The sequence below is a fragment of the Lotus japonicus genome, chromosome 4 (genome assembly GCF_012489685.1).
Source record: "Lotus japonicus ecotype B-129 chromosome 4, LjGifu_v1.2".
In the NCBI taxonomy this organism is placed as follows: Eukaryota; Viridiplantae; Streptophyta; class Magnoliopsida; order Fabales; family Fabaceae; genus Lotus; species Lotus japonicus.
In genome coordinates this window covers 72470657-72492490 of record NC_080044.1, presented here as the reverse complement: position 1 = coordinate 72492490, position 21834 = coordinate 72470657, and the positions used below count along the sequence as shown (strand labels likewise).

General features: G+C 35.1%; 3 protein-coding genes across 3 annotated transcripts; 2 read left to right on the top strand and 1 right to left on the bottom strand.

Annotated features, from left to right (window-relative positions):
* The first annotated feature begins 6269 nt into the window (after positions 1-6269).
* On the top strand, positions 6270-7827 carry LOC130713917 (ethylene-responsive transcription factor ERF086-like). The gene has a single exon (XM_057563747.1). The coding sequence runs from the start codon at positions 6411-6413 to the stop codon at positions 7380-7382; it is 972 nt and encodes a 323-aa protein (XP_057419730.1). The 5' UTR covers positions 6270-6410; the 3' UTR covers positions 7383-7827.
* Positions 7828-12020: 4193 nt separating this feature from the next.
* On the bottom strand, positions 12021-16983 carry LOC130711219 (zinc finger CCCH domain-containing protein 58-like). Its single transcript, XM_057560743.1, has 7 exons — positions 16660-16983; positions 16360-16505; positions 16012-16074; positions 15685-15804; positions 15250-15564; positions 14834-15172; positions 12021-13103 (listed from the first exon to the last, which is right to left on the bottom strand). The coding sequence occupies exons 1-7, from the start codon at positions 16739-16741 to the stop codon at positions 12699-12701; spliced, it is 1470 nt and encodes a 489-aa protein (XP_057416726.1). The 5' UTR covers positions 16742-16983; the 3' UTR covers positions 12021-12698.
* Positions 16984-19187: 2204 nt separating this feature from the next.
* On the top strand, positions 19188-19709 carry LOC130713313 (uncharacterized). Its single transcript, XM_057563088.1, has 2 exons — positions 19188-19316; positions 19365-19709. The coding sequence occupies exons 1-2, from the start codon at positions 19188-19190 to the stop codon at positions 19707-19709; spliced, it is 474 nt and encodes a 157-aa protein (XP_057419071.1).
* Positions 19710-21834: the final 2125 nt, after the last annotated feature.

The following is a 21834-nucleotide window of genomic DNA, read 5'->3' as shown; positions in this document are numbered from 1 at the left end:
GGATTGATCGGAAATAAAAATTAAAGAAAATTGTTTTTGTTCATATTCTCATTGATAGTCTGATCGTAATTTTCTACTGTATATTCAATCGTTATGCTGAGTTTGAAACCTAAATTGATTTATCATTTATAGGAACTATGTGAGTGTTGAATTTTATTTTTGATGTGATGTGAAGCTTTATGATACATTGATTATAGTATAGTAAGTGTATAGAATGAGGCAAGAACAAATATCATGTGTATGCTTAGTATCTGCCATCATGAAGATTATGAGGCAAGAAAGCAAAGTCCTAAATAAGAGATGAAAAGAAAAATGAACAAAACTAAAAACCTAATAGAATGTATCTATAAAGTACAAGGTTTTATTCCTAAACACAAACTATACAAGAAAAAAAAAGCAATAGAAAAATATACAAATGTACAAAAATAGATAATCAATACAAATGTAAAAAGTGAAATGAAGAAAAAAAAAATGAACAAAATGAAAGAAAAAGCAAGCAATGAATTACTATTTTTTTTTTTTCAATTTTCTTTAAGACACTCAACACTCATATCACTCTTCTTTAAAGCAATTTCTTTAATGAAAATTTATCTTTTTCCCTTCTCATGACTCTTTTAATTTTAAGTTTTACAAACTAGAACCAACTAAAAAATATCATCTAAGTGCTACATAAGAATGAACTTGTGGCAACCAAACCAATAGGATAACAAAATCAGAGGCCAAATGAAATGAAACTCTAAAACAAAGCAATGGAAACAAAGAGACAACAAGAAAAGCTCAACAAGGAAAGGAAAGGGACAACCAAAAGAGTACACCATGTGACAATGAGAGAAGCATATCAAATGAGAAACATGATGGAAAAGAAACTAATCTCTCACAATGAGAAATATATCAAATGATTCAAAGTTTCAAACATGATGAAAATATAAAGGTTTCTCATTTTTATGTCACGAGCTTCCCCTTAAAGAATAGCGTGTAATGCTAATGTGATAGGCTCATGTCGACCCAGTTTGCCTAAAATTAAGTAAAACACCCATTGATGGACTCTGTACAAGTCCGAACCTTGTTAGGCTGACAACATTTTCTAAGCTTAATTATAACTTTATGTAGGCTTAATATAAAAGTCCAAACTAAAAAAATTATTAGTTATATAGCCATGGGCGGATCTACTTGTAAGTGAGGGGGTTCAACTGAACCCTCTGAACAAATTTTTTTTTCACTTACATCCCTATATAATATATTTTTTGAACCCCTTGAAATTTTTAAATTATATTAGCAGATTAAGTTTTGCACCTATTTGCACTAAAGACTTACCATCACTTATTCCTCTCACTCTCTCGCATACACACGCACTCAGCCACTCATCCTCTTTCTCTCGCTACCCTAAGTCTCACACAACTGAGATGTGAGAACTGCAATCAGAATCATCGTATGCAAAATAGTTCAATCTCAAATTATGCTTCCTTTATTCAATTTTTCTGTTTCGAGTTAGTTACTTAATTCTTGAAGACAATCAAATTATTTATTTATCTGATCTTTACTGAATTGGAAACGTTCAATGAGAATAATATATTTTTCTGGTGTTTTTCAGTTTAGATTTCTCACCTCAGTTGGTCAATTTAAACTAAGATATTTTGCATGTGCATATATACATAAATATTAACGAATCATACATACATATACATGTGCATATATACATAAATATTTGCAGATACAAAATTTTAAGTGACGGATACTTTTTCCTCTGTTTTTACTTATTTGGGCTGCTATTTTCATTAATAAGTAAAATAATAAGAGAAAGTCGCTTTTATATATTTCTGCGAGTTTTATGTAAGATTTAACTTTATTCAGTTTTCTTTCGATTGAGGGGAGAAAATGATCGCTACTGTTAATGTAAATTGTTCAACGATTTCATAATATAAAATCACCTAGAGGACAACTATGACTTGTATAATTTCTGATGTATAAACATATTAAAGTTGTTTTTAATTATATTTTTACCGATGTGTTCATGTGAAAAATTTGAATCTCCTGACCGGGGTCCTGGATCCGCCAATGTATATAGCTTTTATAGAAACTATGTTTTATAATTCCAAGAGCCTTCAAATGGCATGCCTCTTCTTGCCCATTTATTTTAATTTGATCTAAATTAATGAAAGAACCTATGGTAATTAGTTTGAGAACGGAGAGAACATTAAATTTGAAGGTGATTATTTTTCGTAGTAAATAAAAGATAAAATTAGTAATATAAAAAAGAAACTCAGTACTTGTTTATGTAAAGCAACAAAAATAAAAGTCTCTACCCACCTAAACACCATGTTTAGTTTCTCCCCCGTCAAAATCCAAGTCCTTATAAACATGGTTATCTTTTTCCCTAAATCCCGGATGACCTTTAACATTAGCAAAAAAAGTGTGTGCCAATTTCGGAGAATGTGCACAATTCCCTCATGACCATCTTAACAAAATAAAATACTAAACACTCTTATAAAATTAAGTCAAATAATCAATACCAATGCAAAGGGACTTATTCCCAATATAAAAATAAGGAGGGAAATTGCAAGCACCCAATAGGTATGATCAACATTGATGATAATTAGCATGATTGTTCTTGTAAAAAGGAAAAAAACATCATTGAAATTAAGCATAGTAGTTAATTTTATAAAAAATATTAGTTTCCTTAATTTGTGTGATTTTGTATAAGTTTTTCTTGTAAAAATGACCGGAGGGAGTAAAACATAAAAACAATACAATACTTAGATAGTGTGTGAGAGCTTTCTATAGGGATCTTGTTCGGTCATTATGAAGAAAAACATCTATTTTAGGTATGTCTAAAGAACCTTGTCAAAATGTACCCTTTGCCAACCCAGTTTGAAAGTCACATCTTTTAAGATGAACCTTGACTAACCTTTATTATTCTTTCTAATTGGTAAGTTCCAAAGCCTTCCATACATTGCATTTCATCCCCTCTAGTTTTTTCCATCCTACTCACTCTGAAATGTATTTTTCTTCTGCCCCTCCCATGATCTTGTATATATCTGCTACTATGTCCAAGTTTAGTTTTGTAATTTGCACAGAGATAATACTTGCAGTTTATAATCAGAATTAATTCTAAAACATTTCATCTAAAATGAAACACATAATATATAATTCTTTCATTTGGTCAATGGATGATGGAGGAATAAGCTTTTTCATGAACAGCTTCCATGTTTTCTATGAGAAAAGAGAAATTTATTGAAACATGTTAGAAATCACTCATCCATAATGGAAAACTAAGACAAGAGGAAATAACTCAATGTTTAGTCTTTATTTTTTAAATTTTTCATATTTTAAGTTGTATTGGTGCACGAGAGCACTATGATACCTTGCTCAATAGTCAATACTAATATTTTGGCATTTCACTTTGGGGTCCAAGTGGAGCTAACAGACTATCTTTCTGCCTCTTAGAATCTTTAGTGGAGGAGTCAAGGGTCTTAGATTCAAACTCAATCAATTCTTAAGAAACACAAATCATTGTTTAATATTGAAAAATTGTAGTTGAATCTCTGTGACACAAGTTTATGGTGGGTGACCCACCGTGGGTCTAAAACCAAGTTTATATATGAGCCAACCTGCCATCACTAATTGCAAAACAATGTGGAAAGACTGTCAAAAACAACAAAACGGCTTGACCAATTTTGATATGATTGTATTATGCTATTTCCAATGTTATATATGCATGTGATTTGCAAAAGGAGTAAAATTATGGTTTCTTTGTAGGAGCTGTGAATCAATAACAATGTGTCCCACTGTGCTTTTAGCTTATGGTGCGGTTTGATCCGAGTCTAGTTGCAAGTGTCCTTAAACTTTTCATTTGCCCTTTTGACCAGAGCCTTTTTGTAAATAATGGCTTTTGGAGATCAGAGACAGTAAAGGTGATTAACTAAAAGGCATTTCACATGAAGCATGTACTCGATCAATGTTTTTGTTATCTATTTTGTGTCTTTAGCCTTAAAATTCTGCAGTGTATACTTAGAAGGTTCAAGGTTGTCATAGTCCAACACGACTATATTTGATTAAAGCTGTTAGCAGATGCTCTATAATAGGTTCGAAAGACAAGCATAACAATATATTTGATTAAGCAAAACTCTGTTTGAAAATACAAATGTGAATTCTCTAGAAGAAGCACATTAATAGTGTTTTTGGATCAGTAGTAGTACACAATTTCAAAGCATGACAACTCCATAAACTACATTTTGTAGCTTCTCCTTAGAGGTGATTGTAAGGCACATTACTATGAAATCTGGTTGTAAAATTTCACAATTGATTTATTCCACCACAAATATATCATAATTGATTGTAGAGCTGAATCAATTTGTGGAAAGAAACATGCAAATACTTAAAATTGATTATGACAGTGAAGATCCAATTATAACACTTGATTTGTTGTTGCTTGACAGTCTAACTTGAACCAGATAATCATATCAGGGTGCTAAAGCATTATGAAGAGGGAAGAGCTAAGAGCCTAAGACCATGGTCAACCGCCATAATGACCAGTTTGACACAAATAAACTCATAATTGAAAATTCTACAATTGGTTTCCCAAAAAAGAGAAAAATACTATTGCAGGGTTTGGAAAATTTTCTAGCATTCACATACTTTATCATCTTAATCTGATATGAATGGTAACTAAAAGAAATAAGAAAATAATGGTCACATTGTGAGTGAGATGTATTGAGTCTTCAGTACTATAAAATTATCGAAAATTCACATTTAGGTTGACAAAATATTTTTTTAATTGTCTGGTGGGCCCTTCACAAGGGAGCATTTTATTTTTCTACTCCGGTGGGGTTGTTTACATAACACTAGACAAGGAAGCCTCATACAATATCTATAATTCTCAGATGTTTCTGTGTGTATTTAGAGATAATTTTAACTGCTCCCTTTGAAAATCATGAAGCAAACAAGACCTTCCGATGTAATTGGTTGATTATGTTGCACAAAACGCGGATTCACATGTGCATAATAATACATGCAGCTAGTGAATTAATGTCATGCAAAGATTAACATGTTAGAAACAGCTCCAAATTCAAACGTTTGAGACTCTCTAGGAGCATGTAGACAAAACTAAGCTGTTGTTTTCCTTTTCTGGTTTTGTCTGTGATTGATTCCTGCATAATTAGATTTCATTTGTACCAATCATTAAGTCACCAAGGAAAACTCTCCAAAAACCAGCATTACATGTATTATCTCAAAAAACAAACCTTATTAGGTCAATATCTATCAGGCCTAGAGCAAAAAATTAAGGCAGAAAATGTATGTCAGATTTCTCATTTCTTCATGCATAATTAAAAATCACAGGGCAAGGTTTTTCTTTTTTGGTGAACAACTATGTTTTAATATCCGTCAATATAAGTGTAAACACACGTTAGCACTCACTTTAAGATGAAAAGCAAACATAACTTTTCTTATGAATTAGGATGAAAATCCGTTTACGGTGCACTCAATTATTATGCAAAAGAGATACTAATTAGAATGTCAATTCCAGTTAGTTGATTAGCTGAGCCTAGACACGTGAACTGATATGCATAAAGATTTAATTTTGTCAATCCTTGTCAAATCCCAATACCTTGCATGGACCTGATGTAATAATTAGCTCACTAAGTTTTCCATTATTTAATATTGGTTCAAATTCTAATGAAATAGGTATATTTTGCAAGTTATTGAATCTTTGATTGTGCTTATTACAGAGGTACAGAAAACACATTTTAGTCTGTCATTGGAACTAGGAGGAAAGTGACTGTTGCAAAGAAATATGAACTCAAGTGCAGCGTGTAGAACCCCATTTAAAGTACTTGACAACTGAAAGGGAATCTTTATTTTCACTGTTTAGTTTGAAGCCTTAAGTAAATGGAATGGAGAGGAAGAGATTTAATAGAAATAAGAAAAAGAAAGATTGTAAAAGTGGGTGGAAAGTTGAGGATGGTCTTCCGAGGAATGACATGGCAAAATGTCTTTTTCTTTCACGGAACGATACTTATACACCTAAATAGTGTAGACACCCTATAAATACTTTATTATTTTTTTATTTTTTTTCTTATCATATTTATCATATAACATTCCTAACTTTTCTCTATTCTTTTCATTTCTCACTTTAAATATATGTAGGATGTCTGCATTGTACGAATATTTATGAAATAATTTTACTTTTTCTTTCTCCCCATGATCAAGTCACAGTCTTTAAAGACTCCCCAAGACCTCTCCCATTCATTATAACATAACCTTCACACTGCACCTACCTTCTGCAGCCCCATTCTTCTGTTCTGTAGCACTCTCTAGTCTCTTCAGTTAGCTAGCACTATTTAACTTCCAACAATACCTTTAACATTTTCTCACCTCATTGAATCCACATTTTCCTTGCCATTTTCCAAGCTATGTCAACCTCTAAAACCTCCTTCAAAGGATCATCATATGATCCAAGTCAAACCCAAATGTGCCTATCTCTTCTTCAAAGAAACACTTCTCCTTGTGGTGAGAGAAGAGGTAAGAGGAAGCAAGCAGAACCAGGAAGGTTTCTTGGTGTTAGGAGAAGACCATGGGGTCGCTATGCCGCTGAAATCAGAGACCCTTCAACCAAAGAGAGGCATTGGCTTGGCACATTTGACACTGCTCAAGAAGCTGCTCTGGCTTATGACAGAGCTGCTCTGTCCATGAAAGGAAGCCAAGCAAGAACCAACTTTGTTTACTCTGACATCAATTTCCAACCTCTTATAGCCACTACTCCTATGGATGATGTTAGAGTTCAAGCTCTCTTGCCAGCTTCAGAGCTACTCACTCACACTACTCAGAGAAAACAACAAATAACCAATCAGAATAGCATGTCTCAGCTTGACAATGCTCACAGTGAAAAAAAGTCAAACACCATATGTGCTGAAACTTCATATGGGTCAGTTCAGGATGAAAATTTCTTCTTTTCCAATGATTCTAATAACTCTGGTTATCTGGAATGCATAGTTCCTGATAATTGTTTCAGACCTACTTCAAGTGATCAAAAGATTAGCACAATTTCTATGGAGAGTGCTAATCAGCTAAATGTTGGCATGGCTTCATTCTCTGAAGAAGCCACAAAAATGCCACCACGTTCTAGCTTTTCAGAGTTTTCTTATCCAAGTGAAGGTTTCTGGGAGGATCAGCATTCATGGGATTGGAGTTCCAATGAACTTTCAGCTATATTTAACAACCCATTAAGGGTTGAAGATAGGTGCATGGATACATTATATGAGTATCAAATCACTGACTGTCCAAGCTATGGGCTAATGAACCAGATTGCTTCTTCATCAGCAACCTGTTCTCCATCATTTCCACCCTTTGGTGGGGATGTAGACTTGGGATACCCACTCTTCTGAGCTTTGAATGATTGCTTGTATCAAGGAGTGAAGCTAGGAAAATGACTATAAGACATGTGCGTGGTGGTGACACTTGACAAACAAGGATTGAGAAAGAAAAAGAAGCAGAGAAATAAGTAATAGATATGATATATGATGAGTGTGACAAAAAAAATATTGATGAATAGAAAAATGAGGGGCATGTAATGTGTTTAATTGCATGATTTAAGTGTCTAAATATAATTGAAGCCTTAGCTTAGTCCTCCCTTGTGTACTTGCATTGCATGCACTTGTACTTTCTTTTGTTTTGTTTTTCTTTTTGTCTTGTAACTTGGGTCTAGCAAGCCTTTTTCTTGTAATTCAACTACAAAATTGCACACATGGGGTGAGCTCTTGAGGGTTTAGGATGCTGAAAAAAGCTATATTGTCCTTCTCCCTTTTATTTACCAACTAAATAGGTTTGAAAATGGAAAAATAACATTTCATCCCAAAACATTTTTTAGTAAAAAAATAACATGGATGGATACATTTAATGAAAAATGAAACAGAGTAACCACAACCAGCTGCTTTCACTTTCAAATCAATAGAAAGTCATTCCTGTGATGCTGTGTCTTGCCCCCATCATTCATGTTATTATAATGATTATTTATATACATAGATGCATATTGCTAGCATGATTTTATACTTTCTTTCCGGCTAGTTGCCTAAACTTTTGGCTACAATAAAGGCACTCACTTATCCATCAAAAACAGTAGGTTCACAGAAAGATATATTGTGTAGCCAGTAACCCGCGATTCTAATCTATTGCTTGCAGTTGCAGTACATTCCCTTTTGCTGACTACTGATTGATAAGATAAGTGCTTTTCCTTCTTTTTCTTCTTTGACCATTTCCCTTTTCTCAAATAGTTCCACAATGGAGGTTTAGTCCTCAACACATTATTGGTATTTGAAGCAGTATCATGGTTAGGAAAAGGAACTTGTAGAAGCAGGACAACCAGGCAGGATCTAAGCACACTTTTTGTTAGTATCTAATATCTATTGTAGTTAACTGGCAGCTTTTACCATTAGCAAGTGATCCAATTGAAGCCTTGTGTTCACTGTTCATGGTACCCCACGAAAAAAGTTAGATTTCCACTTTTTTTTGTAGAGACATTTTTTTAAGTCACATGAATTCATTGTTAAATCTAATTATTTTCAAGGCAAAAACATTTAGTTTGTTTGATTGTAATTTCTGAAAACGATTTGAATTAAATGTTTTTCAATATTAAAAAATTTTAATCTGAAAATTAAAAACTGAAACAGAAATATATTTTAGTTGTTTCGGTATTTTAGTTTTAAAAACTGAAATTGGGAACCGTTTTTGGAAACAATTTTTTAAAACAAATAGTTTTTTAAATTTTTAGTTTTTAAAAGTAAAAATAGTTTTTAAAAACTGTAATCAAATTGGCTTTTACTAGCTCTCAGTACAACTTTTTTTTTTCCGCACTATTCAAACGAAAAATAATTTCCCTTATTAAGAGGAATTAAACTATACCACATAAATTAACTATTCTGTTGGTTTTTAGAGTGAGAGATATAAGAATTTGATCACTACAAATGACATTGAAGTCTAAAATAGTAAAATTAGTTAAGGACTTTGAATAGTTAGGTAACAATAATGATATGTACACATCTCATTTTTTAAACACTTCATTTCCACCTCTTTTTATTTCTATCTCTCTCATCTTATCATCTATCACATCTCATACTTTTTCTCTCTTACTTTTTCTTTTCTTTATATCTCTCTCCTCATTTCACCTCTCTGGTAGGGATGGAAATAGGCCGGGCCGAGCCGAGCTTTGAGTGGCCTAGGCCTGACCTGCATTCTTTTTTCGTGGCCCAAGCCTGGCCTGTGGCCTATTAATAGGCCAAATTTTACGGCTTGGCCTGGCCTTTTCTAAGGCCTGGCCTGGCCTACAAGCCTGCTTAAAAGCATATTTAACTGACAATTATATTAAAAGAATGTCATTAGGCTGGCGGGCTAATAAGCCTTTTATATATCATTGCACTTTCTTTTTAAATAAAATAGACACCTGCAATTCTTGTAAAACGGTGGTGGTGAGTGGTGACTTGCGGTTTGGAGGAGAGGTGGACTTGGCAGCGGCAGACCGGCAGTGGTGGCCGGCTGCACCCTACGTCCTGTGCGGTTGATGATGTGCCATGTTGAATATATCTGGAACCTTTCTAATCTAGGTTAGGGTAGGAACTTAGGGTTTTGTTTTATACTAAAGTATACATCAGTTTAAAAAAAATCAAATAATATATAAATAGGCCGACTTGTTAGGCCAAATAGGCTTTTTTAATAGTTTGGGCCTGACCTTTTTGGTTAATCAAGCTTTTAAAAAAGCCTTAGCCTGACCTTTTTAATAAACGAGCTGAGCCGAGCCGAGCGAGCCTCTAACGAGCCAAGCCATAGGCCCCTGACGAGCCGCCTGACCTATTTCCACCCCTACTCTCTGGCTTTCTCCACCTCAAAAAGAGGTGTGAATAAAACATTATTCGTTATGTAGTGTGTGTTCTTAGGTTTCCCTCAATACACCAACATTACATTCCTTTCACGTTTTCTATTTTAGTTTGTGTTTGAGTATTAATTGAGTTAACGTGAAAAAAGGTTCAGTTCAACTCATAAAAAAAATTGTGTTCACATTTTACTTCAAATTAAGTGCTAATACCAGCTAGCACCAATGCCGACGGATCAGAGGATGGTGCACTAAGTTATTCATATAATCTACCGGGCAATATTCCTGCACGATGAAACTTTGCCATGGTGAGAGACATAGGGGAAGAAATTTTTAAAAAACCAACAAAGAAACTTATAATACATAGTGTAGAACTAGCTAATTTAAAACTAAATATTCTTATCGGTAGTGTTGTGTTATTAAGATAATTAAACAACTAGATTATAGTTTTCGGAACCTTAGAATACATATCAGAACGTATACTCACTCCATGCTTGCAGAAGTAATCCGTAACAAAAAAAATAAAAATAGATTCTAGAATCTAAAATTTGGAACGATTCAAATTATAAGAGTATTTTAGAAAATTACAGTGCATGAATAAATAGAAAAATAAAGGGGGATAGTGGCTTCAGTTTTGACATGTTTTGATTTGTCTGGGCCATTGGTGTAGACTCATGACTCATTGTACTTGTACAATCTTTACTTGTTTGGTTTAGAGACAAACCCACTGTAGAGGAGCCCTTTGAAAATGATTTGATTTAGCTCTTTCCTATCCTGCCTTAGGTCATTAATGAAAACTTTAATAACCGGACATATAGTTTGGATTGATAGATTTTAGAAGAAAAGAAATAAATGCTGAAGAATAGTTTGAAATGTGCCACTTTACTCATTTGAATGATGGAAGGAAGGGGGGAGAGGTTTTTTTGTTTAAAGGCCTGAAAACTTTTTAGATCCAATTGAACTGACTAACCTAACCATAATCCTTTTTGATTGAATTCAGCTCTGGTTTTGGCTAAAAACTTAGTGTTTACGTGGATGACAAATTGAATTTAGTAAAATTGAGTGCGGTAAATAAAAACTAAAATGACCATAAAAAAGACGAGCTAAAGTGACACTTCTTCCAACACCGGCATCTCTAGTTCCTTATAATCATTCATCAACTATTTCTCCCTCGCCTAATAATTTGTCCACCTGAGGCGGTAAAGTATAAACTTTTCATTTTATAGATGGCAAAAGTCCACTCATTAATGTCATACCAATATGTATTTTTTCCTGTAATATATACATTTTTTTTTTTACATATAAGCAAATGTTAGTTGTTAGTAATGTTAGTGGGGGTGGGAGAATGTTTGTTTCTAGGATTCGAACCCTGAACCTCCTTCTTAAAACTCCTTCATGTCCTTTAGCTACCAACTGAGCTGCCTTCACGGGACCTATAATATATACATGTATCCTCAAGACAATCATATTCAAGTTGAAAACATTCACATCCCGGTGAAATTAGCTCTTAGTATTTCTTCATACACTAGACTCAAACGCGAGACATTAATCTAAGAAAATCAAGCAAATATGTACCACTTGAACTAATTGTTTCATTACCAATATGTAAGTCTAATACTATTAAATAAATCGATGAATGAATCTAAGAAAAATGTTAACATAGCATTTTCAACACACTCTACAGTGCATTCTCTAGGATTTATCTATTTTAACAACAACAAAAAAACGCACTTTTAAAAAGTAACCAATTCACTAGGCAAGTTTGATTTTGAAAATAATAAACCAATCACAGACAGTAAAAAAGAGTGTGATTAAAAGAAACACGTTGTTAGCATTTCTCATGGATCAAATGATTGTGCAAATCAAAATGTAGTGATTGGGAATTCTAGATCGGAAGACTAAAAGTGTATTTAATTGAAAACAAATGAAGGGAAAATTATGAACAAATCAAGAAGACCAGTTTCATATCTCACTTCAAGGTTAATCCGGGATGATTTGTTATGTTACCAAGTCCTCTACACTAAGGGGATCTGAATTCCATTCTATGTCACTTTGTTAATTGCCATGCTTCATACTTTCACCCTTGAGTAAAGGGCATTCTATTTATAATACAATCATATTACAACACACATATCAAAATATTATGGGGGGAAAGGGAGAAGAAAGAAAAGATCATTACACATTCAAATATGTTAATTTAAGTGTGTTTCTTCATATATGTATTCTGTAATAATTTAAGTACCAAGTCAAGCATTTCACTTGTCACAACATCACCGTGTATCTAAAATAATAAAACATAGCAATGTGAAGCCTCATTGTAGTCTCCTGATTACATCTCTTCACTGTAAATCTTAGATTGGGGAACAGTGGCAAACAGGATCTTCCAAGCAGAACTTGAATATCATCCCCAAATACAGAAAATGGTTCAGGTGAAGAGAGATTAACACATGATGATCAATGAAACTCCGGACAGAGTATTTCTCAAATCAAAAAAGATTGAAGCATAAATAAGTGCAACAAACTGCAAAAACGGAGACGTGGACGGGCATGTGCATAATGGACTTCCAGATTTTTCCGAAGTTATTCAAAAGCAAGGTGCGGCGTGTATAGGTTGCTAAAATTCTCAAGGTTGGCCATGGTTTATTCAATATCAAAGGGATGACCAAGAAAAGATTATATCAACACAAAGATAATTGGTGCAATGTGTGCTAGACCTGAAAATGTGGAAATGGGATAACTGAAAAATAAAACCTATTTGAGAACGAACCTTCTTGAGTAATGACGGCCGATCCAAAAATTGAGATAAAAAGGAGTAATAATGAGGAATTCATTCACATTGCTAGCTTGAACTTTGAGAGACAGTGCTACTTGATGTGGCACTGGTTGTAGTTGCTAAAGAACTGGAACTCGGAGCAGATTGCAGAGTGCTTGATTGAGAAATGGGTCCAGCAGTTGACAAGGTCAAGCCAACTGATCCAGTAGATGTGCTCATTGATGAAGACATTCTGGACGAAACTGGCTCCTTGCTGGATCCAGGGGCAAGTTCAGGCCGCAACTCTGATGAAGAAGATGATGGGGCAAGAGTACCAATTGAGGAACCCACAGGATAGGGTGCAACCGGCATATCAGCCAGGGAAGAAGCAGATGGGCTGTAACTCAGCGATCCAATCGGATGATCAAATTTGCACGCAGAACCAAACTTACAAATTCCACGCTGTGTATAATGAGTGCAAGGTGGTGCCCCCTGATAATCAAACACAACATTGGATGCTTGAAAATAAAAAATTTATGAATGCAGTCAAAAAACTTGTTTCAGAAACAGTTCAGTTGGATAGACAAATTTATCATTACAGTAACAGTTCTTTAAACAACTGCAGTCATAATGAATAAAAATAAATTAAGATACTTGCCTATTCTTCAACCACGGCCCTAAGACAAAATGTTAATAGAGATTCAGAAATAATAACCTAGAAGATCATTAAAGAGTAGTCAATCATATGCCATAAATAGCCACATGAAATAACACGGGTAAGTGTTCCATGAAACATCCACATCTGTCTATAACATGGAAAATAGGAAGCACCCCTAACTCAAAATCACAAGAATGAGACATGAAATTTACTCATGAAAAAAAAGAGTTTGAACAACTCAATCTACTATAGGTACATAGCATTGAGAGGAACAACAGATAAGAGAGCATGTGATATGAGCACATAACTAAACATAAAAACCTACAGCACAAGCAGTTACTAGCACTCTCAAAGATATCCAGCAAATGCAACCAATGGCAACCAACTCCATATCTACATATCGCTGTATCCCAACTTCATATTGGAAAGACAGTACATGATAGATATATATTTCAAGCATACAAACAAGGAAGAGAATATGGAATGCTCAGATTGCCAAAACTTTTGCTTTATAGATGATAAACCTCCAATGTATGAGGAAATTAAGCTGGAAAAAACAAGTTATCACATCTATATCAAACAAGTAAACCAGCAATGCCACAATAAATGCACAAGGTTAAACAAAATATGATGCATTTAATAACACAATGAGGAAAAAGGATCTCAAAAACACCCTGATATATAAAAATTAAATAAACAAAGGACATGATATAATGTTCATTGGAAAAGAAATATGAAAACAATAACATGTCCTTTATTTAATTGAGAAACTTGGCATGGTCACAGTGATACACGATGTTTCTAAGTTCTAACAGAACCTACACGGCTACACCTACAGAAAGGGACCAAATGCTCACTTAATAATACCAAATAGGAATTCCAATAAAAAGGCAGCATTGTTATGAGTGACAGTACTAAACAGGAAGTTTCATCTCCTAAATTTTGCTACAAGAATGTCCAACAGCCAACAGATTCAAAAAAATCAAATATTGTCCAACAACCTCCAATACACTATTTAACACATTCATCCAGTAAATGTATTCTCAAAATCACTTGGTCCTTTTGTGTGTGTGTTTGGGGGGGGGGGATCTTCCCATGTAAACTCCCTATTACTTCCATACATTACAAGTAAAATCATCCAAAGGTAATTATTCAGTTAGGTCCTAGAGATTGTACGGAAATGTATAGCCCAACATTAATGCATGATACATGAAAATAAAAATATAAATGATTATCATCCCACAAAATAGTTAGCCTTAAAGAAGAACCAAAGGACAAGAACAGCAAAAAAACAGCTCCTGCTGTGATTAGTTTTGAATGATGAATTGAAAAGTAAACTTCAAGTTCAGTCACACAAGGTTCGAATGCTACATAAAGCAATCATAAAAGCATGCACATAACAAAGTTAAGAAGTTAATACTGTTAGACCTAACAGTTTGCTATTTTAATCACTGGTTCCAGAAAAATGTAGTAGGAAGGGGAATATTTAATATGTATATATTATTCTTAAATCCTAATGAATATAAAGCATCAAAGTATAAAGGAGTTGAAAGGTAATAATTACCGGGCGCAAAGGAAGACCCACAGGACTAAGGTTAACATTTGCCTTTGACGCACCCATATCTGGTGGATGATGATATCTACATGATTGACCAAATTTACACTCCCCTGTTTTCATGTAATAATGGCATTCTGGTTGGTCAGGCCTTTCTGGTAATGTGTGCTCCTTCTGGCTACTGCCTGAAGGACCGATTGATGAAACCGTAGTTTGATATGGTCCACCATAGGCACTTGTTAGTGAAGGTAAATGGGTAATCCCATAAAACTGTGTTGAACCAACATTAAACTGTGTTGAACCAACATTAGACGGACTACTGGAAGGAACTACAGGACTTGCAGGAGCCTGCACCAAGTGATCAACAACTTCAATGAATGCACATATAACTTGAGTAAGCAGTAAAGAAGAAATGCTGAACCAACCTGATACGGACCCCAGCTGGAGAGAGGGTACATGGCAGGGGACAATACCATTGGCCCATAGGGGCCCTGGACAAATGAGCCAGGGAGCAGAGGTGGCCTTGCGACCAGTACGCCATATTGTTGTGATGAAGGACCAGATGGAGGCTGTCCAGTTTGATAAACTGGTGAAGGCACCGGTACAGGCAGCGGTGAAACAGAGGGAACTGGCGATGGTGCTAGCATTTGGCCACCGGCAGGCTGTGGATGATGGAATTTACAAGTTGCACCAAACTTGCATTGTCCAGTTTTCACATAATAGGAACACTCTTTCTGACCCTGTAGTTATTTATAAAAGTTAAAACCCGGAGCAAAATTTTATTCATGATTTAGAAAAGGCGACCCAAACAATCACAAAAAAAACATAATTTCATGTAATAAACATAAATTGATACAGACCATTCGCAATGGATATCCATGATAATTTAGTGACACAGGAGTAGTAGTGCCTGATGGCTGCCTAGGATGGTGGTACTTGCAAGATGAACCAAATTTGCATGATCCCGTCCTCATATAGTACTGCAATTTAAGCACACAAGCAGATATAATCAACACAAAAGGAAAGTCACCAACTTCAAAGTCAATCAAAACAAATCATAAGTCAACTTCACTCAACCCTCGACACATATACAGAACTGCTGAACACATTATTTCATACAACAGAAAGAAATCACAGTGACAGTAGTCAAATGCAGTCCGAGAATTCAGCAGAACTAGATTAACCACCTGACACACAGGCTGTCCTGCTCTTTCCGGATACTCCCCCCCAGTCCTCGCAGCTCCAATAACCTAAGCAACAGTACAAACACATATCTCCAAATTAAGAAACTTCCGATCAGAATGTCCAATGCAGACACCATAACCTCACACAATTTAAGTAAAATCAACTTATGCAACAAGTAAAATTGAATAAATTGAAGTATTGAACTCAACCCCACCAATAAAAAGTATCAAGCTGACAAAGTGCAAACAGCCAAAATCAAACGCAATCAGACACAGAAACCCACGATCACATCAGAAACCAAACAAACAAAACCCATCAAGCAAAAATTGAAAACACAAGAACAACAGTACCGCGCCACGGTCACGGGGATGATTGAACCGACACCGCGAGCCGTAACCACAATAACCAGTTCTCAGATAGTAGATACAATCAGCCTCATCGGGACGGAGAGGGTACGATTCACCACCACCACTCAATCCCAGTTGCCACACCGGCTCTGCATTCACCAAAAATAAAAAAATCAAGATCAAATTCAAACAAACAAAGTAACAAACCCAGTTCGTACGGTTCCTAGTTCCTTCTTCCATTATCGCATTCTGCAACAATCAAAGCAATCGCATGGGACAAAATGCAGATAGAGTTAGAGTTACCTTCGAGGGCGGTTTCTCCGGCGGCGAGGGGCCATTCCGGCGACGGATCAGACTGCGACTGCGACCCGCCGTACCGGTCCATTGTACGGACGAAACCGGGGAGCAAGAGGGTTTGGAAGCGAATCGGAAACGCAGAATGGGAGATTCCGATCAAGAGTGTGTGAAAACGGGTTGGGATTTTCAGGGGTTTCACTCTCTCTTTCTCTCTCGCACGCGCACACAGGGTCTGTGTTTCTTTTCTTCTACATACACACACACTAGCTTTCTCTCTCTAGTTTCTCTCTCTTTCTTTTTCAGTTTCAAAGCGTTTTTTGTTTTGTTTTATCTTTTTCTTTCCTTTTTATTGGTGGGAGAATGAGAGATAGTTGGTTTTATTTTATTTATGTATGTATGTACCCGCCAAATATCTCACAAAATTACCAAATATTTAACCCCAAAATACTACTAATTTGTTCCCATTATTGTAATTATAATAATAATGCATGCTGTATATTGGGAATTAAAAATCTACTTGACAGAGATTTAGTAGATTGGAAAATTATTGAAAATAAATTAATAGAAGAAGCTTTGTATGTAGGTATGACATGTTGTATTAGGAACTAAAAATCTATATAACAAATATTAAGCTTGGAAAGTTATTTAAGATAAAATAATGTACAAATCTACTAGATTTTGTGATTTTTTTTAGAGATTAATTTCTATGCACCGACGGTGTAAATAAGTTTTACACCATCATTCAATCACATCCCTCCATTTTGTTAGCTTACAATTAATTTTGAATTTAAGAATATCTAAAAATAGGAAATGGAAGGTTGTGATTGAATGATGGTGTAAAACTTTTTACACCGTCGGTGCATAGAAATTAATCTCTTTTTTTTATCCGATAGTTGGTCGTCATGAGATTAATTTTCTTGAGACTCAAAGACCATTAAGCAAGTATGTATGTCCCGACTGATCCAACAAATCATTTTCCATATGCACTGTCAGCAACGAATTGAATCTTGAACAAAATCTTTAGGAATTCAGCTATCAATCAGCTAGTTGTGTTAAAACTTGTTTGTATTTTTGTGAATTATTTAAGTGTGTTATTTTTCTTCAACAATTATTAAAGTATATTTCATGGTCGGTTGTTCATTGGCATTTGCGACGAGAAGATTAGTCTTTGTTGTTGTTTGTGTGATAGTAACCAAAAAATAATGATTTGAGTGTTTTTTATTGTGAGAATTGCAAAGTAACCAACAAAAGAAGTTGGTGGGAGATATTTGGCCCATAAAGAGTGTGGTTTCCAAAATGCCCTTGAATGCTTGCGGTAGTGCCAGTGAGAGAGTAGTGAATAGCATACAGTGCGTGATATGACGGATTTGTCCTTTTTGTAGTAGAGTTAGTTATTATATATACAAAAGTAACGTTGATTAATTAGTCAATTAGTTAATTAATCTTTGGACAAGAAGGACACTGTGGCTGATGGCTGCTGCAGATGCAAAAAGGAGCATGAAACAGAGGTTAATTGGCTCACGTGGCGTAAAAGACAGATCTTCCTAAAAAGTGGTAAAAAGGTTACAGGAATTCACCATACTATCATACTATGTTACTGTTGGATTTTGGGATCCTTTCTCATGCAATCACTTTATTTAGTTTTTTTTTTTGTTACAATCACTTTATTTGGTTCAAAGCATATTGCAAAACATTCTACCATTAGTTTTGAAAACAAAATAAATTATGAGAATAAACTTTGTGTGATTAGCTTTTAGATTTTTCAATTGATTTTCATGAAATGGTGAAATGATCTGCTATCTGTTATTATCCTGTGATTGTAAAGAAAGATTTTTTATATTGATGTGTGTTTATAATAACGTACAAGAATCACACTTAAATAAGTTAAACTATATCTTATTAATTAAATAATAAATAAAAAGATAATAAATCATAAATAGATGTTTGTCTAATTTCTTATTTGCATCTATTTGTGATTTATTGTCTTTTTATTTAGTTTGTAATTAATGAAATATCATGTAATTATTAAGATTTAATTGTTTCATATTTGTTTTCTTTATAGTTAGTTTTATTTTAGGATTTATTTTCCTTCACAAATAGTTTTATTTTCTGGCTCGCTTAGAGGGGGGATTGGAAATGAATTTAGAAAATTAAGGCTCCGGAGAAGATTCGTGTGTTCATTTGGCTTGTTATGCATGAGTCAACTCAGGTTAATTCTCATCGCTTTGTGGCATCCGCGGCTTGCCCTCGTTGTTCTCACCAAAAGAGGATCGTCTACATTGTTTATGTAACGAACTCGTATTCCATAGAGGTATGGTAGCACCTTAATGCTCTTGCGTGGCCTCACTTCTAGGACCTGGCTGACAAACTTGGACCAGGTCCCACGTCTTGGGGCCTAATTCTTCCCTTTTTGTGGCCTCCCTGTGGTGTGGTGATGGAGGAATGAGATGGTTTTATGGGAAAAATAGTGGTTAGTGAACTATGTGTGTAGCTATATTCGTCTAGAGTACGGGGACCATTTGCGTTGGTTAGTTATGGCTACGTCACTTGAGGATGTTGTTGGTTCTCGTAGGTCTTGGACTCCTCCACTCGTTGATTTTGTTTCTCTCTCAGTAGATGGCTCCTTCAAACATGACCACCATCTTATGGGAATGGGGGTTGTGGTTCGTGATTCGAATGGTGTTTAGTGTCGAGGTTTTTATGCTGGTTAGAGTGGGGGCGATCTTGTTAGTGCTGAGGTACGTGCTCTTAAACTTGGCCTTGAGCTCATTTGGAGCATGGGTGTCAGGAAGGTTCAGTGTGAGGCTGATTGTTTGGAGTGTGTGGAGGCACTCAGGGATGATCAATTCGTGCAGCATGTTCACGCTAGTGAGTTTGCAGATGTTCATCAATTGTTGGACAGGGATTGGGAGACTCGCCTCAGAAATATCCCTCGGGAAGCTAATGCTCTGCACATTTCTACGCAGAGTGTCTCGCCTCAGTGCGTGTTTACTATCCTTGAGGATCCTCCTAATCGGGTTGTGCCGTTAATTTTCAAGGATACTATAGGGGTGTAGTTTCGTTTGTTTGTTTAAATTTCCAATGTACCAAAAAAAATGTAGCTCTTGCACAAAGTGTTGGTCAAGTGATAAGCAAGCTAGACCCCATAAGAATTTGAGCACAAGTTCAAATTATAAAAAAGACATTTGTTGTGAGGGATATTTTTCTGAACCACGACATCTATCAAAGAAGAAGAAAAAAATTGACAGCAAATCAAGGATTTAATTTACATAAAATGTCTAATGTACATTGAAAAAAATCACTCTAAATACAGATGATTTTTCAAAATTGATCGCCACAGTTATTATAATATCAACTAACTAAGTTCCAACTTAACAAGCTTCTCACTTTAAATTTCAGGGATTCCATATGAAATTTTTTATATATGAATAATAAAAGCGTCCAGCATTTCACATAAAGATGGACTGTTTTCAACTACACGTTATTAATATCTCTTTCTATTCTTGGTTTTAGATTCCGTCAGGAGTTTAACTGTGCATTGAAAAATGTTGAAACTTGAAACGTGATTAGTCAACACAAATAATTTCTCAATATACTTCTCGTTTAAATTTTTTTTCTCATCCTTATCTCTTTTTTTATAGGCAAATATTAAGGTTAGTTGTTATTTGTTAATAAATTAAAAAATCTCTTTAAATTTCTCTTTCAGAATTCGAACCTTGGACCTTCCCCTCCTCAACCCTTATGTCCCCTAGCTCTTACCACTTGAGCTAACTCTTGAGGTTTCTCATCCTTATCTAACCCCTTGTTGGTACTCTAACTATACATTTAAAGTTTTAACAAAATGGATGCAGGCTTTGGTTAAGATTAACAAACCAAGCAGGTAGGCAAGTATAAAACTTACATATGGAAAAAGTGTACAACAATAACTGTGATGAAGTGGCCGATTTAAGTGGACAAAATTCTGAGTTCTCACTCATCTCTTTGACTTTGGAGGGGTTATGGCCCCACATAATTTTTCTATTATAAGTATTTTTTTTAAAAGTAAATAATAAGTACTTAACTCCACACGCAAAGAGAAATGGCAATATAAGAAAGTGAAATTAGAAAGAAAGAAAAAAACAATTTATGATGTGATAGAAAAACAAGATTGACCCACGAGACCAAATTGCAGCCCCTTTGCCCTCACCGGTCAAACAACCGCGGCGATCTCCTAGAACCACAGCATGAGCGGACTGGCGAACCTTTTTCCCGTCACATTATTTTTAATTGCTACTAACTCCCATCAAATAATGATGTTGAATACTCAGCTGGATGGTGTCTTCCGTGAGTCACTTTAGAAGTGAACTATCATGATGCACTCCAATAATTTTATTGAAATGACAAAAATACCATTAGTTCCTCATTTTTTCCATCCTTGTCCTTCCTTTCCCAATCTGTAGCAGAGAGCCACACCCACCTTTCCTCCTCCCTTCTCAATCATTCTTGCTCCTCCTCTCCTTACTCTTCAACCAACCCCTCATTTCTTCCTCACTTTAATACTGTCCAAATAAAGAATCCTCTACTGACCAAAACCCTTACTCAGAAACATCATGACCACAAGAAACCCACCCACAATGTCCCTTCTCAAAACCACTACAAAACCCACCCACAATCCATAATCAGAAGGAACGGAGTTGAAAAGGAACAAAGCTACTAACCAGGAGCCGCCGCGGAGGATAACGTGGGGGACTGAGAATGCTAAAAAAATAGTTTAGGGACTAATTTTGCACAAAGCACATTCGTGGGGGACCAAATGTGCTTTTAAGCCTATACAAAAAATAGTAAGTATTTATTGGGATTTTTTTGTTAAACAAAAACAAATTTGGAATGTGAAGAGTATGAGTAAAAAAGGTTTGTGAGGTTTAACTTGGTTTCAAAACATTTTAAATAGGAAATTACTCAATTCACATCACACTCACAAATGTAAAAACAATTAACGGTAGATATCCTGCACATTTATTAAATATTAAATGGTATAATAATGAAAGGATTGATGTTTGCAATATTTTAATTCGCCCCAAGATAAAATGTGAGTATAGCACTTCTTATGAGTTAAGTTAAAAATACGTTCATGTTGCACTCATGCGTAGGGGTGTTCGCGGTTCGGTTTGGACCGGTTTTAGGTGAAACCGAAAACCGATT